At 37.0% G+C, this 24,067-nt stretch overlaps 1 protein-coding gene across 11 annotated transcripts in view; it reads left to right on the top strand.

Moving 5' to 3' along the window:
• The window catches only part of KIDINS220 (kinase D interacting substrate 220), a 93,920-nt gene extending 70,743 nt beyond the window's left edge, over positions 1–23,177 (top strand). For 4 of the 11 annotated variants that reach the window (XM_055327059.1, XM_055327056.1, XM_055327058.1 and 1 more), the window contains 4 exons: positions 9,392–9,523; positions 11,343–11,441; positions 12,456–12,692; positions 15,497–18,480. In XM_055327059.1, the coding sequence (XP_055183034.1) occupies positions 9,392–9,523; positions 11,343–11,441; positions 12,456–12,692; positions 15,497–16,759 (1,731 nt within the window). In that variant the 3' untranslated portion in view covers positions 16,760–18,480. Of the gene's footprint in view, positions 1–5,191; positions 5,225–9,391; positions 9,524–11,342; positions 11,442–12,455; positions 12,693–15,496; positions 18,481–20,164; positions 20,222–21,119; positions 21,541–22,636 lie in introns of those variants that run through there. The other 7 variants (XM_055327064.1, XM_055327063.1, XM_055327054.1 and 4 more) reach the window with 5 other exon arrangements.
• Positions 23,178–24,067: the final 890 nt, after the last annotated feature.

Raw genomic sequence — 24,067 nt, 5'->3', positions numbered from 1 at the left:
CCTTTTGGGGCCAACACCTTACAGTGAATTTTTTAAAAAAACTTCTATAGGAAATCACTCCATGTATTTATTATTCCAGACTTTGTGTTTAATAAGAAATATCTTTAATATGATGAGCCTTAATATCTTCATTTATTCAATGTGGAATTTAGAACCCAACTTGTATTTTAACTTCTCTTGATATATTTACAGAATGTTATGCCCATGTGGACACGATCAATTTAATCTAGAGCTCTGCTGAAATGTGGCATGATGATTAGAATTAATGTGGGGGAAATACTACATCCTGAGCTTATCCATAATTTTTAAGTTAAAACTTGCATTTGGGTTGGCAGTAGTTTTTTTAATTTTCTTTGAGTTAATGGTAGTAAAAGAGAGAAAGAGAACCATTTTGGTGTTTTCATTGAGGAGCTGATGATTCTTTTTAAGTCATTAACATTTCAGATGAAGTGTTTGAGTGACTCCAATTATCCAGGAATAATAGACACAGTAAACCATAATCATTTTGTTTGGGTGTTGGGGAATCTTTAATGCGTGGATCATTGCCACTATATGCAAGAATGACTTTTAGTTTAGTCAGAGAGCTCTTCATACATACATTCATGCATGTAATGCAATTCTCTAAGCTGAAATTCCTTAGCAAACTTTTGATGAAAATCAGATACTGTGAAGAATTTGATGGTCTTAATGACACAGACATGCTGAAATTAGTAGCTATTCCTATGCTTGAGTATGTGGACAAACACTTGTAATTAAAAGATATTTGTAGTTTCTTTTAGGGACCAGTGAAGGAGCATTAAGCAAATTTGAAATGAGTTTTTGGGGAAGGGGAAATAATGCAAATCTTGTGATGTGTTTAGAAACCCAATAACAAAGAATAAAGGAGCTCTGCATATATTAGTGCCTTTGTTTAGCATAATAACCATACTATTTGCTCTTCTTTTAATATTAAAAGATAGTTTTGTGATTGGCTTAGTGAATAATTAATGCTTACCAAGCTTTTTTTGCTTTTAAGAAATTAACAATGACAATAGCATGTAAAATTTGTTTGGTAGAAGACTAGTAAAAATAGACACTTAGTTCAAAGCCAAATCAAAAGCAGTGGTGGAAATGTGAAGTACCTGTACCTGGGAACATTGTCTAGAATCTTTATGGCTCAATCACCATAGAAGTTAATATAAAAATTATTTAGCCCCTCGTGGCAAATACTGCTTTCCAGTCCTATAGTAGAAAGTTTTATATTTCCAAGATAGCAGGAGTGTGGATTACGTCTATCTGCTCATTCAACTGTCCCCCTGTATGCAAGAGTTGACAAGAGCTGCTTATAGATAAGTGTCAAGAGCTAACAAACACTTTTGGATAAATTGTCTTGTCATTACAGACACAGAGTAATGAGTAAAAATAAACACCACCACCAATAGAGCAAGACCATAAAGAGTTAACCAATTGGTATTTTCAGTGTAAGTGGTCCCATCTTTTTTTACTACAAGGAATTCTGGTAATCTTTAAAAAGCAGATCCTAATGAAACAATTGGGTTTCCTCACATTAAGGAACATTAGAATGATTATAACTTGTGAAGGCCAGCCAAGGATTTTCCAGAGAAGTTATAGATACATCCAAGTGTTTCACCAAAGGGAAGATGTAAAATATAAGACTCTATGCTAACTTTAAAAAATAATTTTACATAGAAAAAATATGTGCCATGTGCCAAATCTTATAAAACTGGGGGGGGGGGAATTAACATTGGACTCAAGATATGCTCCCCAGAATATTAGAGCTAGAAAGGACCAGTGATTTTCAAACTTCTAGGCAGAGAATTTTTTTTCAGAAATGAAATATTTATTAATCAGAATGCTACTTCATAAAACCAGTAAAAGCAGAAGTATGGCCTACACCCTGAAGTTGCCTTCCCTCTTGAGGATCCTCAGGAACATTAGGACCCATGGTCTCATTGAGCTCCGCAGTACAGAAGAACATTGAGGCCTGGGTCAGTGAGACTTGCCTGAAGCCCACAGAAGTGGTGCCCCAGATGTGGGACTAGAATCCACGTGGTGTGTGTCACAGCCCATTCCTCAAACCATGCTGCTGCCTTTGCTCCTGTTAATACTAAGCATGACTTAAGTATTTGATCTTAAGTTAAATAGACCCTGGTGGTTAGCTCTTTGCCTTGGACAAATTACTTCAACTCTTGGATAGCCATCTTCATCATCTGGAAAAAGCAGACCTACCACATAGGTCTGATGTAAGAATTACTCAGCCTTAGGACACTTTAAGGACTTAATTATTATTATTATTATTTTTACTACACCAAAGGCCAAATTTCATGGAGCTTTAAAGAAAGACTCAGGAACTAAAACTGTTTCATGTTAATTACTTCTGTCTCAGTAGTAGGAGGAGTGTACAGATACACAAAATTGTGTAGATTAACTCAGCCTTTTATCTGTTGATGCTTCTCTGGCCCAAAAGCTATCAATTAGTTTGTTTTCTTAGAATTTAGAAGGATTTCTGGGTTATTTGAATGCTCCAAATACTTAAAAAATGGTTGACAGCTTTCTGGGGAATTTACTTGGTGCCTGTGCTTTCTTTCAGTCTGGGTCCCACTAGGTAGGAAGTAGTAGCTTCTGAGCATTCTGTGATCACAAAGGGGAGGACCAGGGAGGAACCCAACAGGGAGGGCTCATCTCAGGCAAGGGCACCTCAGTGGCATTTTGCTATGGTTTTTCAGAGTTGCTCTTAGGACTACTATAGTCATTTTTTTTTTAAATTTAAGGTATGCTGTTCATGGTGGAAACTATATTTCACTGGAAAGCAGTTCTTCAAAAGCAGGGACGACATAGCATTTCTATTTTCTCTTATTCTTCCTTGAATTATTTAGCACTGAGTTCTATAGATGCCTATGTGATCACTCATTGGCTAAACAAATTTATTGAGTGTCTACTGGGCACTATCCTAGTGGGACAGTAGTGAACAAAAATGATGAAACTCCTGTCCACCTTGAGCTTGTGGGTTCGAAGACTGCCAACGGAATTATACAAGGCTCTGATACTATTCTTTCTTAGCCTTCTGTGCCACAGGGTTTACTCGATAACCTTTAGGCAGCTATATTTAGAACACTTATATACCATGTTGAAAAGGCAAGAAGAGTTAGTACCCAGTGTCATTGGGAAGAACTTCAGAATTGCAAAGGCAGTTTCACTGATAGTATCCTTATTTCCAGTGTGTTATTAAAGATCAATGAAAATTGCTGAATTAATAAAAGTATTAAAAATGAAGGTCTTGGTTTTCATTAAACTGGATCCAATTGGCACAGTAACTAGGTAGCTAAGTAAAAAGTAAAAAAAAAGTAAAGTAAAAAAAGATGGGCTCGACTATAGATAATTTTTATTTCCACCACTGGCTTAGAACTTTTAACCTGTTTTTGAACAAATGTATGTCCAAATCAAGCTGTCTCTCATTGTTCAGGAGCAGAATTGGACAAGAAAGTTAAAGATGCCATGGGTAAGGAATGGGCATGTTTTAGGTTTTGTTTAACGTGTAGGATCTGGATACTCACTGCTACCTCTCAGGTGGCTTTTCTCAGGGTCATCCACACTTTCTAAAGTATACTAGAAGTGCATTTTTATTATTCTATTTCAATGTGAAAAAGAATTCACTTATTTTTCCTTTAATAATATAGTGGAAAATTGTATTTGCTTCGGTCTTGAAAATCTTTGTGCCAGATTTAAACTCAAGAAAACTTTTTCCCCTAAACGATTAATAAACTGCCACAAAATTGATGGAGATTTCCACAGATATATACTGTAGTTGGGAGATCACGGAGATACTAGAGTACAATTAGAAGTTAAAAATAACAAAATAATATTGTGGTTTTTAGTATTTTTGTTTTTTAAAGATTGCCCTTAAAATGTAGTGTTAAGCCTTATCTGTCAAACTTTGACCACATTATTATTTCTCATGTGATTTGAAGAGTAAGTTATATTTTCCAACTAGGTTAATAGTAGTTTTCTTTTATTTTTTGGGTATCTTTGGCTAAGCCATAATTTCATTAGGACTCCTTTTTGATGTTTTTTCAAGTCTTCACAGTAATATAGATAGATACATAGTAACTTTCTCAAAATCCTATTTATAACGATATGTAAATTAGAAAGATTTCCATTAGTTATTGCAGATATTGAGAACATCTAACATTAGACTAACAAAGCCCTGCCCTTTATTTAAAAAATTGGAAATTAATTTTGAATCAATATTGTCAGTCATCTGTAGATTATTTGGACTATTTAACAATTTTTGCTACCAACCTAATGGGCATAGAAAAATAATTAACAGCAGTGGCATCTGCTTTGAATGGGAGTTTTAAAAAATCCACATCACCAGAATAGTTAGTTAATCATGGTATGCAGATATTTTCACCATTACCTTTATGGTTTCTAGAACTGTAAGGCTGTGAAGACCTTTTTTTCTTTTTTTAAATTTTATTTATTTGGGAGAGAGCATGCTCAAGGGAGAGGGAGAAGCAAACTTCCTGCAAAGCAGGGAGCCTGATGCGAAGCTCAATCCCAGGATCCTGGAATCATGATCTGAGCCGAAGGTAGACCCTTAATTGATTGAGCCACGCAGGCATCCCAAGGCCTTTTTTTTTCAAATGGTGTTTTAGTGCATCTGTCCTGTGCCGAATGCCCACTGAAACAAAACCCGTTTGAAAAGTCCGTTTCTGAATATTAAGTATAGTGTGGCTAGATAATATTTCGTATAATGAAGTCATCACGTGAATTCCAAGTGCTTAAATCTTATTAAATTGGTTAACTTTAGTTGTAATGTTTTAATCAGAATATTTAGATACTAATTTTATGTTGATATGTGGTGGGAATACTGACTTTCAGAACAAATTTTATGTAGCCAGTTTTCTTGTTGAATGTATGGCCCATGATTCATTCTTTTAATGGGAAGACTATAGATTTTGACAGTACAATTTTAAAGTTACCAAGCACATGTTAATGTCATTAAACTATAGTATGTGTGTGCGTGTGTGTGCATGTGAGCATCCTTTGCTTTGTGCTGCTTGCAGAGGTATGTTCAAAGTTACAGAATGTCTGAGGAATGACACGTGTGCTGCATGTGTTTATTATATGTACCTGTTTGATGTTTTACTTAAGCTTGTGTCGTTCATTCTGTTTTATTCCTTCCTTAAAGCCGTGTGACTCTGGGTTTAACAAACAAAGACAGGTACAGAAACTTTCAGTGAAATCTATTCACTTCTTACTAGACTATTAGAAGCAATCATTGGCTCCTTCACGCTGGGCTGTTGATAAATCTGTGCTTATTTCAGTGCCTTGGATTTATTTTAATAGCTGCTTTCAGCCTTTGCATGGCACTCATTCTGGCTAATCAATTCTGAGCTTATTAATAAATTTACCAAAATGATAATGTTTCAGAGTATAGTTTCAATCTACTTACAATATAAAATAATACAGTTACATCAAGGTAATTCTAGTCTGTTTTGTTATCTTTGCTTTTTCCTGAAGAAATTCTAATTTGTATGCATTTTGAAGTTTATATTTAACAGTTTAAATAAACTAACACCTTCTATATTCAAATATCTGCATTAGAAATTAAAAAAAATAAATTGTGATATTTGTTGAAATGATCTGTTCTAGATATATAGCAGGTATATTTTAAGTAACAATGCATGATAAACTTGAAAGTATTACCATTCTTTGTGTTGTCAAAGTAATATAATTAGTTTTCTATTAATTTACCTGTTGAATTATTAAGTATGCCTTTTTCTGTATCACTTTTATACTCTTCTCCTTCCTTTTATGAGATTTCCAACCAAAAATCATTATTTTGGTCACTAAGATTGATTTAGTTTCAAAATAATTGTATTACATGTGATTACTTTAGAAAAGACCTGGCAGGTAATTACCATTTCTCCTACTCAAAGAAGCATCTTATAACATATTTTAATTTACTGATAATTTACTCTTTATCTTCATAAAGCCCTACTTAAATCTAATCAAGGGCCAAGACTAGCTTTGATGGAGTTACTGGGATCTTACATTCACGTATGTGTCTATCTTATAAAATTTCTAAAAGTCATTCAGGGAATATATATTTTCCACATAATCCCCAATGATAAATTATGGGTTTTTTTGAGAAATTATGTTTTAAAATAACTGATAAAATGCAAGTTTAAAAGGCTCATAAGAGTAAAATTACTGGTCTTTCACAGGACAAGCATAGCAGCAGCAGGTCTCTGTTGCTGAGTTCTCAGATTCCCCTGTGGAAATAAGATACTCTAAACATTTACATTTCCCCCTAAGCTGGCAGAGTTCATTTGTTCCATGTCTATTATACTTTTCCTTTTTAGCACAGTCAGAAATAGAGTTTTTTGGGGATTAAAAAAATTTTTACTTTAAAATAATTTGACTTAAAGAGAAGGTACAAAAATAGTGTTCCCTTCATGTTAGCATCTTTCCTAACTGTAGTATACCGTTCAGAGCAGGAAATGAAAATTGGTACAATTCTGTTGACTAACTATGGACTTTAATTTCTCCAGATTTTTTCACTGATGTCATTTTTCTGATCCAAGATCTACTCCAGTTGTGTTTGTTGCTAGTTAGTTCTCAGAGTTCTCTCGTCTGTGACAATTCCTTGGTCCTTCCTTGTCTTTCTTGACTTTAATTTGCCATTTTTGAAGAATCCTGGTCTGGTGTTTTGGAGACTTTTCCTCTACTTGGGTTTGTCAGTTGGAGGTTCTGTATGTCTGGGAAGAGACCCCCTCTTCAGAATGTTCTATTAGAGGGTCTGTGCTGGGCCACAGTCTTACTGTTGGTGGTGCTAACCGTAGTAAGTTGGTTAAGGTGGCATCTGCCAGATTTCAGCACTGTGAAGTTTTATTTTTCCCTTGTAACGAATAAATACCTTGGGAGGGAGAGACCTTGACCCTCTGCAAATAACCTGTTTCTGCTTGTACTTTTGCCCATTAATTTTAGTATACTTTGATGTATCTTATGTATAACCACTATTACTGTGGTGTTTTCTTAATGATAATTTTCTCTTTCCTTTCACATTTATTAATCCAACTCTATAAGAAAAAGCTGTCTTTTATTCCTCATTTATTCAATGATTTATTTTCACCTATTCAATTATTTCTATCAGTATAGACTCATTCTGTATAGAATAAGCTATAATACAGTATGATAGTTATTTATTTTTGTGATCAAACTGTTCATTTGTGATTTTTGAACCAAGAATATATAAAGTAGAAACATATCTAGAGAGAAGAGACAGGTTAAGGAGTAAGAGTGTTTGGAAGACACTATTAAAGATCATTTTAAATATTATTCAGCAATAAAAAAGAATGAAGTGCTAGTACATGCGATCACATGGATGAAGCTTGACAACATTATCCTAAGTGAAGGAAGCCAGATACAAAAGGTCATATGTTGTGTGGCTCCATTTATATAAAATGTCTAGGAAAGACATATCTGGAGACAACAAAGATTCCTAGTTGACTGGGGCTGAGGCTGGATGTTGGAGGGATGGAGCATGACTGCTAATGGATACAGGCATTTCGGTTTAGGGATGTGAAAATGTCTTAAAGTGAATCGTGGTGATGGTTTTATAACTATGCAAATATACTAAAAACCATTGAATCATACACTTTAAAAGGGTGAATGGTAGGGTATGTGAATTATAACTCAATAAAGCTGTTTAAAAGGAAAGGAAGATAAAACAAATATGGTTATTAGAAATTCATAGAAAGCATTTTAAATTTCTGTTGTAAATACTGGAAAATTAGCACTCTGAATACTGGCTATACTCATTCAGGCAGAAATTAGAACTACGCATAGAGATATGAAAACTAAATTATGGAAATACTAGTGTTTTGTTATTACTATTTTTGAAGCATTGTACCTCAGACCATATACTATATGGCATATTTAAAATTTATATTTAATTAAAAATAAACTGAGTAAACGTATTTGGTGCAGGATATTCCAAATCATTAATTTCAGGACTTTTATATGCTCATCTCATGCTTGTTCACTTGCTGAGAGACTCCCTGTCATAAAATGAATACTCCAACTCTCTGTTCAATATGGTCTTATCACCTTGCTGTATTTATATGTAATATAGATATACACTGTATATATGCTATTTGTATATATTTACTTACCAGTTTGTACGACAGTATTATTTATGCTTTTGCTTTTACGTTACAAATAGAGTTTAACAACTGGCTACTAGGCAGTTTTGGCTGTGTTACAGTGTACTTTTGTCCTCAGTATGGTAAAAGAGGAAGTAGAAAATATAAATACACATCCTTGAGGATAGGATAAATTGTATTTTTTTTAAGGTTAGATTGAATAATAAACAGGGCAGATCATTTGGAACATTCTCCTTATCTGCTATATGAGTTGGTTTGTCTTCTCTTCATTGTGGTTATAGTTTCTTTAAAATTTTCAAAAATAGTTGGAATAAGGAAAGTAGGAAGTTGTTAAGAACCTCATAAGTTAGGGTTCTGGCCCAAATCTTCTACTAACAAGCTATTTATTCTGTGACTTTGAAGCTAAAACTTAACCTCTTTAGACCTCAGTGTCCACATCTGTAATTGAGGTGATCTGTATATAATGGGCCAAGGGCTGGTACTTTCGTATGTTACCACATTCACAAAACATTTTTCTTCTAAGTAAATATGAAATTATATATTATTGTGATTTTTCTTTTAAATAAGACCAAATTTTAATGGATTGTATTTACTTTTGCATGTGTTAAGAAGTAATATTGAGTAATATTGTTTTATATTTATATGCTTATATATGGATTCTTAAAGGGAAGTTTTAAATTCCTTGGATATAAAATATCAAGATCTGAAAACTTCAGCTGTCATAGACTATTAAGGTAGTATGTAGAGACATTTAAAGCTGTTTACTGTAGGTACTTAAAAATTATTTCATAGATTTTTATATTTTTACATTTTGTATTTTTATAATATAGGCATCAGTAGTTTTCCCTCTTTGTTCCTTTTCTTTTTTTTTAAACCCCTGCTCTTAAGGGCTGCACCCTATTCTTCCACAGTCAGGCTGCAAACATCTGACAAGTTGGCCTATACTTGATTCATGGGATGTTCTATCTTCTTAGAACAGTGGTTGTTATCACACTGTATTTGCAATAATAAAGGCTACTCATTAAAGTAAAACAGTATCTAAATCTATTTGCTAATGGCATTTTCTATATTATACACATTTGCTGTTTTTAATTCTAGTTTGAATATTTGTTATTAATCAGAGTACTTCACAGTGCCACTCCACGAGTGTTTCTGTCATGTGGTGCATACATCTGGTATTAAATGCTATTCACACGTGTATTTTTCCATGGCTCATCTAGGGGTCAGGCCCAGCCTCAGGAGCAGTGATATCACTGAATTCAATGAATGTGGATGCAGTATGTGAGAAACTGAAACAAATAGAAGGGCTGGACCAGAGTATGCTGCCTCAGTATTGTGCAACAATCAAAAAGGTGATGTACACACTTACCTGCTGACTCGAAGCCTGGCTGAGGGCATGGGAAATTGGGCTATGTGGACAATGAACGCTTTGGTTTTAGCTTCACAGTTAGGGAAACAATAACTCACATCTCCAGTATGCAGCATAGAATGTTTGAAGGCCTTTTTTTTTTTAAGATTTTATTTATTTATTCATGAGAGACACAGAGAGAGAGAGAGAGGCAGAGACACAGGCAGAGGGGAGAAGCAGGCTCCACACATGGAGCCTGATGTGTGACTTTATCCCGGGACTCCAGGATCATGCCCTGGGCCGAAGACAGGCACCAAACCTCTGAGCCACCCAGGGATCCCTGTTTGAAGGCTTTTTATGCATTATTTTCTTTGATTATATTATTTATTTGTAACTTAATAATTATTAGAGTAAACCACACTTGCTTCATTTTCCCCAAACCGTCATTTTCATGTCTTAATAGGACTTAGGAGTGTGTCCCATTTGATGAACCTCATAGGTTTGGTTTGTAAAGCTAACACATTTGGGGAAGTTTCTTTCTTTGTAGATCCTGTTCTTGCCATTCTAGTAGCTACCACAAAGTTGGACAGTGATGCCTGGGATTCAGGGAAGGCTTCCCATATTATACAAGGCTGCATCCCTGTTACAGTAAATATTTCCACGAAATACGCTTTTTTATACTTTTTCTAGCAGAGAACTACAGTAAAGTAGAACATTAATAACAAACCTCTACTGTTTATGTACTTTAAAGAATGGCATCTAAAATGTTTTGTAAAGAATTACAAGCAGGTATAGATAGCATGTTACTAATCTCAACCTACTTCATTTACATCGGTTTCCTTATGGATCTGGTTAGTGCTAATCCCTGTTTGCAGATGCATCAAACACTGCTTTTCTGAGGTGCAAGCCTGACTCCTTTGGCAGCCTGGGCATCTCAGGAATGGATGAAACCTCCAATTTGAATCCTTGGCATTTTGTTTCCATTATGATAGCATATTCCTCCCCCTCAGCTGGCTTTCCAGGCCCGTCTTGGCACCTGGTCTCTGAAGTGTTTCAGCTGCCTTGCATTTCTGCAGCAGGACCTCTGTCACAGGCCTGCTCTGTACACTCGTATCTTCAGAATTAACCTGGAGACTGAAAATTCCATTGGTTTTAAACATGAATATTCCATAATTTTACCATAGTTAATAAAGCCAGGTTTTGTAGTTTGTGAAATCAGCAAGCTACCTATTAATAAAGAAAATTCCATCTGTTCTTCTTCGGGGGAAATTAGAATTACAGAGACCCTATAGTGATACAGTCATTTCTGGTAAATTTAATAAATTGGGAAATTAGTTGGTGGACATTCTTTATGGCTGAAGTTATCTAATATAATTGATAAACAAGCTTGTCAGGGCTTACTTCATTTAGAACTTTGTCTGTGACTGATGCACATACAAGGACAGATGTCTTTGTCCTGTCCCGGGAGCTTCCTTCATGTTCATATTTTACAAGATTAGAGGAGAAGAACTAACGGGTTTTTTTATTGCTCATGACAGGGTGTAGGTAGTTTTGGAAATAGTTGGGAGGGTTAGCTCTTAGGTTGGTCCCTGAGGAGTAATTTGTTTTACTTGTGCGCCTAGGACTCTTGGAAAAATATGGCGTGGCTGATGTTCAAAGTCAGCTTGTTTACTATAATATTACATAGGATGGTAGTCTTTTTTAGGTCAATATTTTCTAGTCTGTAATAACATTCTTAGTATTAAATATAAATGTACTTTTTAATCACTAATAATTCAGGTATCTCATATTTTGTCTTTATCCTTGCATTTATTTTTATTCAGGCAAACATAAATGGCCGTGTATTAGCTCAGTGTAACATTGATGAACTGAAGAAAGAGATGAGTATGAATTTTGGGGACTGGCATCTTTTTAGAAGCACAGTAAGATATCTTATATTTATAGAATTATTTACAGTATTGTATACAGCAAGTAGTAATCATTATTGGTTCAAACTGCTCTTTTTCTGCATTTTTTAAAAACATGTAAAAACTGTGTTTTACACTTACATACAACCCTTGTTTGTTTTGTCATGCAGAATATACACAGCAACATGTGGCAGTCTTTGTCTTTGGGCATTTCACTTGGAAATTTGGGGAAGCGGTGACCTGCAGATTTTCCATGCTTTCACTGACAAAGGCTTTCTCTCTGACCTGCCTCGAGTCAGGCTCCCTAAGCCTCGACCTTGGTGTCTGTTCTTCTCAGGCTTGCATCGCCCAGTTTTAGCAAGGATCATGTTAAGTCATTTTAGAAACAGTCTCTACCCTCACCATCTGATCATCCTTGGTACCTGATCAAACTCCTCATTCCCACCTCCCACCCCCAGATGACATCTGATCACACTGGCCTGCCTTTGGTGGGAATCCTGTCAAGTTGGTTCAGCAAGAACTCCCCCTTAATCTTGATGTTTCCTCTTAGCAGTTTTCTACCCACTGACCCCGACCCCACTGCCTGCTATAAATGCCCGCTTGTCCATTTTGCTTTCTGGATGGAGGCCAGTGCTATCCGAGGTTGCTTTTCCCCAATTGTAGTAGTTTCTGATTAGAATCTGCTTTCACTGCATTAGCTACTGTCCAGCTGTGGTTCTCTTCAACACACTACAGTTGCATTGTTTTGTTCTCCAGTTATATATTATTTAAACTAAAGTAATAATAACAAATGGACATTTTTAGAGTATAATATATATATGATGGTTTTGCCATTACTTCTTTTAGTATAATTGAAATGAGAGGTAAGCAGATATATTATTTCAAATTCATTAGAAGGTCACAAGAAGTCTGCTTTCTCATTTTCATTATAATAACTTTATAATGTTTTATGTTTAAAAATAATTTCTAAGGCTTCTAAAATGTGATTTGTCAGTGTGGATATTAATGTTATTTTTTCCTTCTGTTTAGGTACTGGAAATGAGAAATGCAGAAAACCAAGTGGTCTCTGAAGACCCACGTTTACTTAATGAAAACAGCAGTGGCCCAGTTCCTCATGGTGAATCTGCTCGTCGCTCTTCACACAATGAATTGCCTCATACCGAGCTTTCCAGTCAAACTCCCTACACACTGAACTTCAGCTTTGAGGAGCTGAATACACTTGGCCTTGATGAAGGTGCTCCACGTCACAGTCATCTAAGTTGGCAGGTATTTATTAAATGTCATTTTTCATATTACTGAAGAGAAATATGGTGATTTCAATTCACTGAGAATATGTTGGTGCATTTATGTAGTCATTTGGAAAATACTTAATGAGTACTTCAGTGAACAAGACAGAGGGCTCCCTATTCTTGAGGAACTGTATTTTTCTGAAGAGAACAGTGAGTAAAAGAAAGAAAAGCAATAAGATCATTTTGGAAATTGGTAAGAACTGTCAAAACAATCAACTAGGGTAATGGCACAGAGAGTAAATGAGAACAGGCCTGCTTTGGTTAGGCTGGTTAGCAGAGTTCAGGCTTCACATGTTGTTTTCTTGTTAAATTCATCCATTGGTGGCTAGGATAGGATACATCTCTAGTGGAAAATTGCCACATATTATCCCTTTGAGCAGCATAACCTGGTTCTCAGTAGCTGTACCCAGTGTTTATGGAAATTCATTTTTTATTATCTGATTATGGGTGTTTCTTCTTTGGATGTTCTTAGCAGACAGGGGCAGGGGAGGATCAGGAATTAGGAGGAAAGTGAGAGACACATGAGAGGGAAAAAGGAGAGAATAAGAAAAATAAACTTGGGAAAAACAGAGCATGATGCAGAAAAGAAGAGACAAGCCCCGGAGGAAATACAGTGAGTAGCTAAAGAGAAACTGTGCTGACAGGGAGCTCTATTAGGAAAAGCAGCACCTGGTAGGTCTGCCATTTTTAAGACGGTTTGGTTTGGCTTGGTAGTAAAAACATTTTTTGTTGTCATTATCTTTTTATATTACCAGGTACTTTTTCTTGATGGGAAACCATTTTATAATTGGGTACTGATTGAGATAAAAATTCTTTTATAAGAAGATAAGTTCACGCCTGACCCTTTTGTCCCTGTGCTTCTGCGGCAGTGCTTCCTTTCTTTTCCCTGGGATTCCTTTTAGTGTTTCATAAAAAATCCTCCTTCTCTGCTTTTCCACACTTGGTATTTCCTCCTGTGACCTGGAAACTCCAGGCCTTTCTATGCATGCAACAACTCTCAAACTGCTGCTCAAAATGTCTTGTAATCTCAGAGTATCCCTTGCACTTTTAAAATGATTGAAGACCCCAGAGAGCTTTTATTTATGTAAGTTGTATCTGTCCATATTTACTGCATTAGAAATAAAAACTGAGAAACTTTAGAAATATTTATTTAAAAATAAACCACTTCTGTGTTAACATAAATAACATTTTTATGAGAAATGACAATATCTTCCAAAACAAGACAAACTTAAGTGAAAATGGGTTGGCTTTGCACAATCTCTTTAATTTTTGGTTCACTAGAAGGCGGCCAGAGGCCCCCTTCCCCTGCCCTGCCCCCAACAATCTGCTTCTGATTAAATCTGACCTCACATATCGGGGAGCCTCTAAGAAACTCCACCAGACACTCTTTGAGGGAGAGTGAGAAGCACTGTTAACGTCCTGTGCCGCTCCTATGAGAATTGTTTAGACCTCCTGGGTACCCGAAGTCCTGTGTACACAGTGCATTTGAGAATGGACAGTGGGGGATCCCTGGGTGGCTCAGCGGTTGAGTCTGCCTTCCACCCAGGGTGTGATCCTGGAGACCCGGGATCGAGTCCCACATCAGGCTCCCTGCGTGGAGCCTGCTTCTCCCTCTACCTGTGTCTCTTCCTCTCTCTCTCTCTCTCTCTCTCTCTCTCTCTCTCTGTCCCTCATGAATAAATAAATGAAATCTAAAAAAAAAAAAAAATGGACAGTGGCTCCATATAGTGTGAATCCAGTAGCAGGGGACCTTCTCGAGGAGAGGGGTCATTTTTTCCCTGTGGGAGGAAGACTCTTGGCCTTATTTCTGCTTCTTTGCTTCAGCCTTTATCGTATACCTTCTTAGACTTCCTTGGTTCTTTTTCTTCCATTTCCCTCCTCTTTTTCCTAATCTGTATTCTTTATTACTCCCCTATTAGGTTTTCTGAGATCTGAAGCAATTCTAATCCCAAAACTTCACATCGGAAATCAAACTTTTAAAAATACTTCATTTCTCTGTTTACTAGGACTTGACTGTTGGCCTCATGGCTTCCATTTCTGTTCATTTGGAGTCTGTATTTGTCTTTTCTTTTGTACTCTATACTTTACTCCTTTTAAATTATTACTATTATTTTGGCATTTAGAGTACATTTTCTTACTCAATTGAAATTACGTTGTACAGGTTGAGAAAGCTGCTTTTTTTTTTTAAATTTCAAGGACATTTAGTGAATAATTATTTTTTCTATTTAAAAAATTGTTTAAAAATTCCAATTAGTTAACATACAGTGTAATATTAGTTACAGGTGTACAATATAGTGAAACAGCACTTCCATACAATAACCAGTGCTCATTAGGGAAAGGTTCTTTTTAACATACATTGAAGACTTGAGTATTTTGTGTTTGAGATATATCTTAACTCTAATCTTTGTATTTTCTAAGAGAAATTTTATCAGCGAAAGTGACTTTTGCCTTAAATAAAAGCTAAAAGTTTGAATTTATAAAAACAGATGCTAAGATTATTTGTTAATACAACCTTTAATTATACTTTTAAATATTAATAATAAAATAACTTTATTAAAACTTATATAAAGCTTTCTAATAACAGTAAAATTATCCATAAGTTCTCAGCATTTATTAAACTGTTATGTTTAATTCTTTATGTAGAATTCTTTTAAAAGAATTTGGTATTTTGAGGACTTTAAAAATTCTGAGTGTACATATATATTTCCTAAGCTGATATTTATTATGCCTTTTTTTTTTGCTTATTTGAATTCTTAAATTTATTTTTTTCTGTCTTCACAGTCACAAACTCGCAGAACCCCAAGTCTTTCGAGTCTCAATTCCCAGGATTCCAGTATTGAAATTTCAAAGCTTACTGATAAGGTGCAGGCCGAGTATAGAGATGCCTATAGAGAATATATTGCTCAGATGTCTCAGTTAGAAGGGGGTACAGGTTCCACAACAATTAGTGGCAGATCTTCTCCACATAGCACATATTATATGGGTCAGAGTTCATCAGGGGGCTCCATTCATTCTAATCTAGAACCAGAAAAAGGGAAGGATAGTGAACCAAAGCAAGATGATGGAAGGAAGTCATTTTTAATGAAGAGGGGAGATGTTATAGATTATTCTTCATCAGGGGTTTCCACTAATGATGCCTCACCCCTGGATCCTATAACTGAAGAAGATGAGAAATCTGATCAGTCAGGCAGTAAGCTTCTCCCAGGCAAGAAGTCTTCAGAAAGGTCAAGTCTCTTCCAGACAGATTTGAAGCTTAAGGGAAGTGGATTGCGCTATCAAAAACTTCCAAGTGATGAGGATGAATCTGGGACAGAAGAATCAGATAATACTCCACTGCTCAAAGATGATAAAGATAAAAAAGTTGAAGGGAAAGTAGAAAGAGTATCAAAGTCTCCAGAACACAGCGCTGAGCCGATTAGAACCTTCATTAAAGCAAAAGAATATTTGTCAGATGCCCTCCTTGACAAAAAAGACTCATCTGATTCAGGAGTGAGATCCAGCGAAAGTTCTCCCAATCACTCTCTTCACAATGAGGGGGCTGATGATTCCCAGCTTGAAAAGGCAAATCTCATTGAGCTTGAAGATGATAGCCACAGTGGAAAAAGGGGAATACCACATAGCTTGAGTGGCCTACAAGATCCAATTATAGCTCGGATGTCCATTTGTTCCGAAGACAAGAAAAGCCCTTCTGAATGTAGCTTGATAGCCAGCAGTCCTGAAGAAAATTGGCCAGCGTGTCAAAAAGCCTACAACCTGAATCGAACACCCAGTACTGTGACCCTGAACAACAACAGTGCGCCAGCTAACAGATCCAATCAGAATTTTGATGACATGGAAGGAATGAGGGAGACTTCCCAAGTCATTCTGAGGCCTGGTTCCAGTTCCAACCCAACTGCTATTCAGAATGAAAACCTAAAAAGCATGACGCATAAGCGAAGCCAACGTTCAAGTTACACAAGGCTTTCCAAGGATTCTTCAGAGCTCCATGCAGTGGCCTCTTCTGATAGTACAGGCTTTGGAGAGGAAAGAGAAAGCATTCTTTAAGAGAAACAAGCAAAAGCAGAATAGTATTACTATACCCCTATGACAAAATTGACCTGAGTTTATAATGAATCCATCCATGTGCGTCATCTTTGTATGTTTCATTCACAAATAATGAGTGGAAAGGTCTTTGGTAAAAGAAACACACTATACAACAAAGGAAAGTATAAGAAAGGATGGTTTATTAATCAGCTTCCACTGTCTTTTTAATTAGGTGAAAACTCACTATTGTTATTGTACCTTTAATTGGCACATGACCCCCGTAAAATTTTTTGAGACAAGATCTGAGTATAAAGATAAGTCAGAAATATTTTCTTAGATGGAAAGGGTGTAAAAATAGAAAGGTAGAGACTCTCTCTTTGTACAACATTCACTTGTCAAATATTCAAAGGAAGACATGGTGTTAGGTGAACTAGAATCAAATTTTGCTCTTAGAGGGTAACAGATAAAAGTTTATAGGTTATGGAGTAGTCCAGAGACTAAATGCTCTATAAATTGAGAACCAGTGTTGTATATAATAGACAAATTGTTTAACAAGGGCTTTAAAAATTGATAAGAAGATGAATGAATAGTACTCAAAATGAAGCCCCAGTGATGAGACCTTTATGAGCTGCTAGGAGAATGGTTGTGGGGAGGGGCCAAGAACCTCCTTAGGACCTGGATGCTCTCCTCCAAATCCCAGACCTGGCTACAAGTACCAGCTTGAGAACCAGCTTGAGAACCTGGTCTCTTCTGTGACTCTTTTAAATGGTGTGCCCAAGTTTCTTAGCCTACCAATGAGGAAAAACATGAATTCTTTCTCTGGAGAATTAGAAAGACATGGGTAATAATAGGATCTAATAAATATTCATGGACCAAAAGAATGAGGAAATAATTATATCAAAGATCAGTGTCACTTGACAAATGACAAGGAAATATTAAATTAGGTAAAATTAAATTATTGCCCTCTACAGGGTAGAGTATGTCTGTCTACTTCAACTATTCCAAAATTAGCATGCTGACCCTGGGGGAGGACCATAAGAAAGGGTACACTTCTTTAAAAAGTTTAAAAATGTAACAAAGCAAGAGTAAGAAAGCAGATAGAACTGATGAGACTTTCCATTTATTGTTAGCAGGGTTAAGAGAATGAGCACATTTAAGTATCATATGGACTAGAAGTGGACCCTGTAATCATGCATTGAATTTTTTTGTTGTTTTAGTATAGGTTATTTATGTAGAATTAATTTTGGCAGTATATCCTCAGTCACAGATAAGATCATAGATGATGAGATCATAGAATGTGCAATTACCCAAATTTAGTGTTACATTTGTGATGGTTTTCACTTAATAGATTTTTATTAATATGATGAATAAATTATTTAGTTGACCAGTCAGTGCACTAAATAGTTGCTGTTTTGGGTTTCATTGCTTTGATGTTTGAGTATAATCTAACATTTCCTTAAAGTGTTTATTTCGCATGACTTTAACAAATGTTTTTAACCAATTTAAAAAAGGCAGGATGTTATTGACATATATTGAACTGTTAACATTTTAGTATTTATAGTGCTTTCATTTGCAATATTGTATAATTAGTAATTATTTCAGAGGCAATATTTTGTTCTCTTTCCGGTGAGTAGATGCAGCCTATTATCATTGTAGTACATTCTTTACACTGTTTGTGAAGTTAATACTAGAGTATTAAGTGTACAAATAGATTTAGAAAACAATAAAAAAATTGCATGTTATTCTGACTCATGAATTTTTATTCACTACAGCGATGATGATTCACATTTTGATTACAAATAAAAGAGTAATTTGTGTGTTTGTTTTGTCCTACGTGTGTACAGTTTGTGAAAAATGTTCAGGTTCATGTAGCAGTCACACAGCTGGCTGTTTGCTGAGCTGCCCCTCTAGTCTTTTGGAGAGAGCATGGCTCCTAGGTCCTTGTGGCTGAATGGTGCTGTACCGCAGCATTAGTGCCCAACAGCATGACTCTGTACTGTGCATTTCTGTAGCTACAAGAAGTAGGTTGTCCGGATATCGATTTAATTATTGTATGAGCATTATGGAAAAGTTTTCTTTTCTCCTACTGCTACAGAAATTGACAAGCCAGATGGCTTATTGAGTCACACCATCATTCCTTTGAATCTGTGTGTCTATGTGTGCGTGTATGTGTATCTATTTATACTATATAGCTCAGTCTGATCCTCACATATACAAAACTCTGCTTTAAGCTGGGTAGAAAATGATAGGAAAGAAAATTGGTGCTTTAATCTTGCTAGTCTTACTTCAATTCTGTATCACTTAGAGTTTTACCGTATTTTATAAGCCATTTTACCTTCACTATAAGCCACAGATAGTTCTGTTCATTGAACAGAACATTAAGCCCAGTCACTCACCTTGGACATGTGGAGGGTACGTATGATTATGGCCCTCCTTCAGGGCATCCTGGAAATGGAAGGAGCTATTGACATCTCTCAATTGATAAACAGTTTTCACAGTGCTGAACATGTGAGGTCAGCCCTCAAATTCTGGGAAATTTAAGCATTTGTATCTGAACCAGCATTTCCAAAATTGATGGGAAAATCTGTTTTGTGTTTTATTTTATGTGAGTTTTAGATAGCAGTCAATAATTTTAATTGCCTAGCCAAGTAATTTTAGAAATTTATTTGTTAAAATCCTCAACTTGAGAACTCTTTAGATCATTTGCATGTTGTAGTGCTGCAGTAAAATACATTTGTAATCATTTTTTTCCTTACAAATACTAACCATTATAAAATGCTGTTTGAATGAAATTAAATTCTTTATTCTTCCAGCTAAAATACTAAACTTAAAAAGCTTTTTACAACTACATAATTTTTGGTTACACCAGGAATTCTCAGCCTATTTAGAAGTATCCCAGAGTTTAAAAATCCTTGAATTCCTGGCTCACTCTTGAGTAAATCAACACAACTACCCTGAGAAAAGGGAACTAGAGGTCACTGTCCCTTCACTTTGTGGATGAGTGACATTGAGGGAAAAGCAGGTAAAAGGGAAGGTGTGATGAAATTAACTTTGGCAAGGACTTGAGACTGAACATCTAGGCTCCCTTATTGCCCACCTGCCTTTCTAGATTTATGCTGACACTTGGCAGAAGGGAAGAAGCAGGTGGGGAAATTTTCTTGCTTGGGGATACGGGTGAGGGCTGGCTAGTTGAAACTATTGCGTTTTTAATTTCCAGGCGGTGGTGCCCCCTATCCTTCCTACCCCATAATTTCAAGCATAGGCCATAATAAAATTAATTGAAAAATAGAAATTTAACAGTGAGCCCACACTGGATGGTCTTTTAATGGTTCAGCACTTCAGAAAGGTTGAGAATCCTTGGTTGAGAATGATTAAGTAGAAAGAGAAGTTAAAATCTTACATAATTTTAAACCCTTTCATGTCTAGGAAGAAAATGCGGCCCTTGAGATAGATACATCTTCAGAGGATCCATTTTAAACTAAGGTATGTAAAAAATGAGTTTTCACACTCAACTAGGTTTTAAGCCAGCTGTTGGACACAATTCTCGCCACCTAGAGAATTTATATGCTTACTACTTAAAGAAAAACAGAATTAAGTAAGAAACATCCAAAACCATCGCTGGAAATGAACCACTGTCACCTACACGGCCAAAGCTTTGTAAGTAAAATTACTAGTAAAGCACAGCCTTGGTTTACACTATCCTGAGTCTGCTGTGCCAGGTCCCTGTGGTGGCTGAAAGGCTTCACTAACGTGCCCTTACTCAACTCGGAACAGAGAACTGCTTGAATGGGGCTTGGGTGGCGTATGTGGTTAGCTCCATCCTGAATTTCCAGGTACAGTGCGGCATTAAGAAAATAAAGGATTCATAAGCATATAAAAAGGGTCCTGGAGAAGGAAGAGCAATTATGTCCAGGACTCTTTGAAAAGTCCATAAACAGTCAACAATTTACCTCACTGGAGTGAAGACCAAAGTTGGCAGAAACGTGTTACACAATACTGTGTGATAAAGACGGTGTGATTGTTTTCGAGCATACAGTATTCTGATGTGCCTGTGGAGTGTAATCAGCAGTCATTTGTTTACAGAGAACACACGTCAGTCCTGAATTTTCTGAGGCTGAATATGGTTTTTGTAGTGCTATTTACACCAGTGATAGATATCAGGAGCCCTTTCTTAGTTTTCCAAGATTTAACAAAATGTGAAATGATAAACTGAATTATTAAAACTTAAATAAATGACATTTTACTTTTAAAAAGAATATAGAATTATATGCTCCATATTCAAATTAAGAAGCTGTTTGAAATTAGGATCGTCTTGATTACCCACTATCATTTTCTAATTTTAACATATATTTTATACTTATTTACCTTGTTTTCTTTCAAGGCAACAAGGGCTCTAGATCTTAGTACCCTGCCCGTAGACCATTTCTCGTGACAATTCGGTTAGCTTCTCACGGTCGGCTTCCTCACCAAACCTAAGGGGGTAAAGAAGATACTACCTACCACTCAGTAATCCTGCTACGCAGTCGCTGCAGAAGAGATTTGTTCACCTCTACCAGTTTTCTTTGTTCCTAATAGCTGTAAAACTTAGTTTTAATGAAGTTTTCCGCTTATGAAATTCTAGATAAAAGCCCAAATGTATAGCAAAAAGCATGTAAATGAACTCGACATAACCTGACATTTCGTATCTTCTAGCATCTTCTTGGTCAAATAGCTAATACAAAGTTAGATTGTTATTTTCAAAATTATAGCTCCTGGCACTCGCACGTCTTTAGTTGATTCTGAGAATTCATACACTATGTATTGTTACAGTTAATGCACATTAAACTCCTTGTATTTTAAAAAAAACAAACTCTTTCTTTCTGAGCTCTTTGTGCTTTTCTTCCTCTGCCTTTAACCTCACTTTTTTTGCTCTTTTTTTTGTCTTAAGTGTTTTTTTTTTTACCTCATATATTCATCCTATTTTACTATAAAGCGTTCCTTAGAGCAGAACAACAGGACAGTACCTCAAGACGGCTTTTAGACTAAATCTGGGATTTCAGATAGCCAGTGGACATCCAGTCAGTCCTTGTCCAGTGAGTGAATAAAGGTTACGGTAAACCTGGAGGACCTGCCCACAAATCCTACAATGTGTCTTAAAAATGCAGAGTTGGAAAGCCTTAACATGGTGGCTTTGTGCTATATAGTGCCCTACAGGCCCCAGGGCTCCCCATCACCTTGTACCTGCCGTGCTTGCTGTCTGGGCCCTGTCCACTGTCCTGTTTGTGGCTGTGGGGGTCTGTCATACACCTGGCTTTGTCAAGAACTCTTGGGGAGGAGGACCCACAGCCCATCCCGAGGAGCCCCACCACTTGAAAGAGTGCCAGGGCTGCGGGTTCCACGTGGGTGTGTTTGTAATCCTCATGCCCTTTAAGCCCTTGGTTTAGTACTTTGTGGAGGTGCCCATCTCAGCAGTTAATGTAATTGTGGAGTCAAATCAAAATGCTTCACCATAAATCCATCTTACGTTAGGGGGTTGAAAATAAATAACCTGGCATGAGCATGATTTCTCAGAGCCCCCAGAGGATAAATCATTATAATGAGAACATTTAATACCAGGGCCATCTCAGAGAACCTGGTACGTAGGTTTACTCTATCTATAGCTCAGTCTTTCAGCCTTTCTTTTAGTAGCATTATTGTTCTCACTGAGCACCCTTCATTGCTCTCTGCCATTTCTGTCTCTCACGTTGCTCACTCTCAGTTTGAGCAAGACTGAGCATGTTATTTGGGGATTCTATACTGACTATTACAGATGAGTGGGCCAGTGCATATTGTTTGAGAATTTCTGAATAAGGTAGGCTAACAACCCCCTGATCTCATTGACTTAATACAGTTAAAGTTTATTTCTTGTTCCTGTGACAGTTCACTGTCCTCTAAGTTGACATAAAGACTTGGGGACCCATGCTCCTCCATCTGTGGCTTCACCAGTCTCCAAGGCTTCCGAGTCCTCTGGGCCATCTCCTGCAGTGCGCGGACACAGAGGGAAGCAGAGAGGGTGGAGGACCACACACAGTCCAGTGCACATGGTCCAGGACTGGAGGTGGTGTACACCCCTGCCAGGGGCCTCCCTGAGTCATGACGCAGCACCGGGCTGCAGGGGAGGCTGGGATGCTGGGTGAACTGCATGCCCTGCAGGGGAGGCTGGGATGCTGGGTGAACTGCATGCCCTGCAGGGGAGGCTGGGATGCTGGGTGAACTGCATGCCTTGCAGGGGAGGCTGGGATGTGAGGTGAACCGCATGCCCTGCAGGGGAGGCTGGGATGTGAGGAGAAGCGCTTGCCCTGAAGGAAGAGCAAACGTTTTAGTGAGCATGTAGGAGCCTTTCCTACTTAGATACTTGACGTGAATGATCTGTGGCAGATGAAACATTGCGGCTCATTTTGTTTTCAACTTTAATAGTTCCTTCTTTTTGTGGACATTTCTATTAAATTTTCCTTTGTATGCAGTTTTTCCTTCTGGTAGGGAAGTCCATTAAAATCATAACACCTAACCTAGAAGAAGGCTTTTAGGGCAGGTTGGTTTTCAATAAGCCGGTTCCTTCTGGACAATGGAGAAACCTAACAGATTTCTGACAGGGACCGATTGCAGGGAGATCTAAGCAGTGTGACGAGTGGGAAAAGAATGAAGTTTCACAACTCCTCTAGAGTGCTCTTCTCTCCAAAGACTCTCAGTCCAGAATCCATTCTCTGCAATCTCTTGCTCCTAGAGCAGGGCCCACAGTGACTCTCTGAGTTGCTTTTCCCATGGTGAGAGATGGCTCCGTGTGCTGCTGCGGGGTGACTGCTGCTTCCCAGAGAAGCTAAGCCCCCTGCTAGCGACCATCCCTGTCCGGGAAATAGTGCTCCCGCCCTCAGAAGTCAGTGAAAAATTAGACTTCAGGTCCACAGTTTTGTTTTCAAATGAACACTTCAGCAATCTGCTCCATTGACCACTTGAAAGTTTTTTCCTACCAGTATTTTGTGGGTTCCAAGATGCATGTTTGTGGTTCCAGATCATCTTGACTTTTCCGAAATGTCTTGACGACCGACATCATTAATGGCAACGTTTTCCCTTAATGTTTCCGAAAGTAAGGATATACCCTACAGTTGATGGAGGCCTGTTAGGGTTGATAAAGCACGATATGACTTCACTATACGGCATGGTCACGCTGGATTGCACCTTTAGCCAGAGCAATGAGCTAGTGATTATGTGTATCTAACTGACCTCCAAAATTCAACATCTTGTGCTGAATATTTGTGTCCTCCATTATTACTCATCCTGTATTCATTTTGGGTATTTAAAATATTGTTAGGC

This window comes from Nyctereutes procyonoides, unplaced genomic scaffold, assembly GCF_905146905.1.
Source record: "Nyctereutes procyonoides isolate TBG_1078 unplaced genomic scaffold, NYPRO_anot_genome, whole genome shotgun sequence".
NCBI classification, from domain to species: Eukaryota; Metazoa; Chordata; class Mammalia; order Carnivora; family Canidae; genus Nyctereutes; species Nyctereutes procyonoides.
This window is presented reverse-complemented; position numbering and strand designations above follow the sequence as displayed.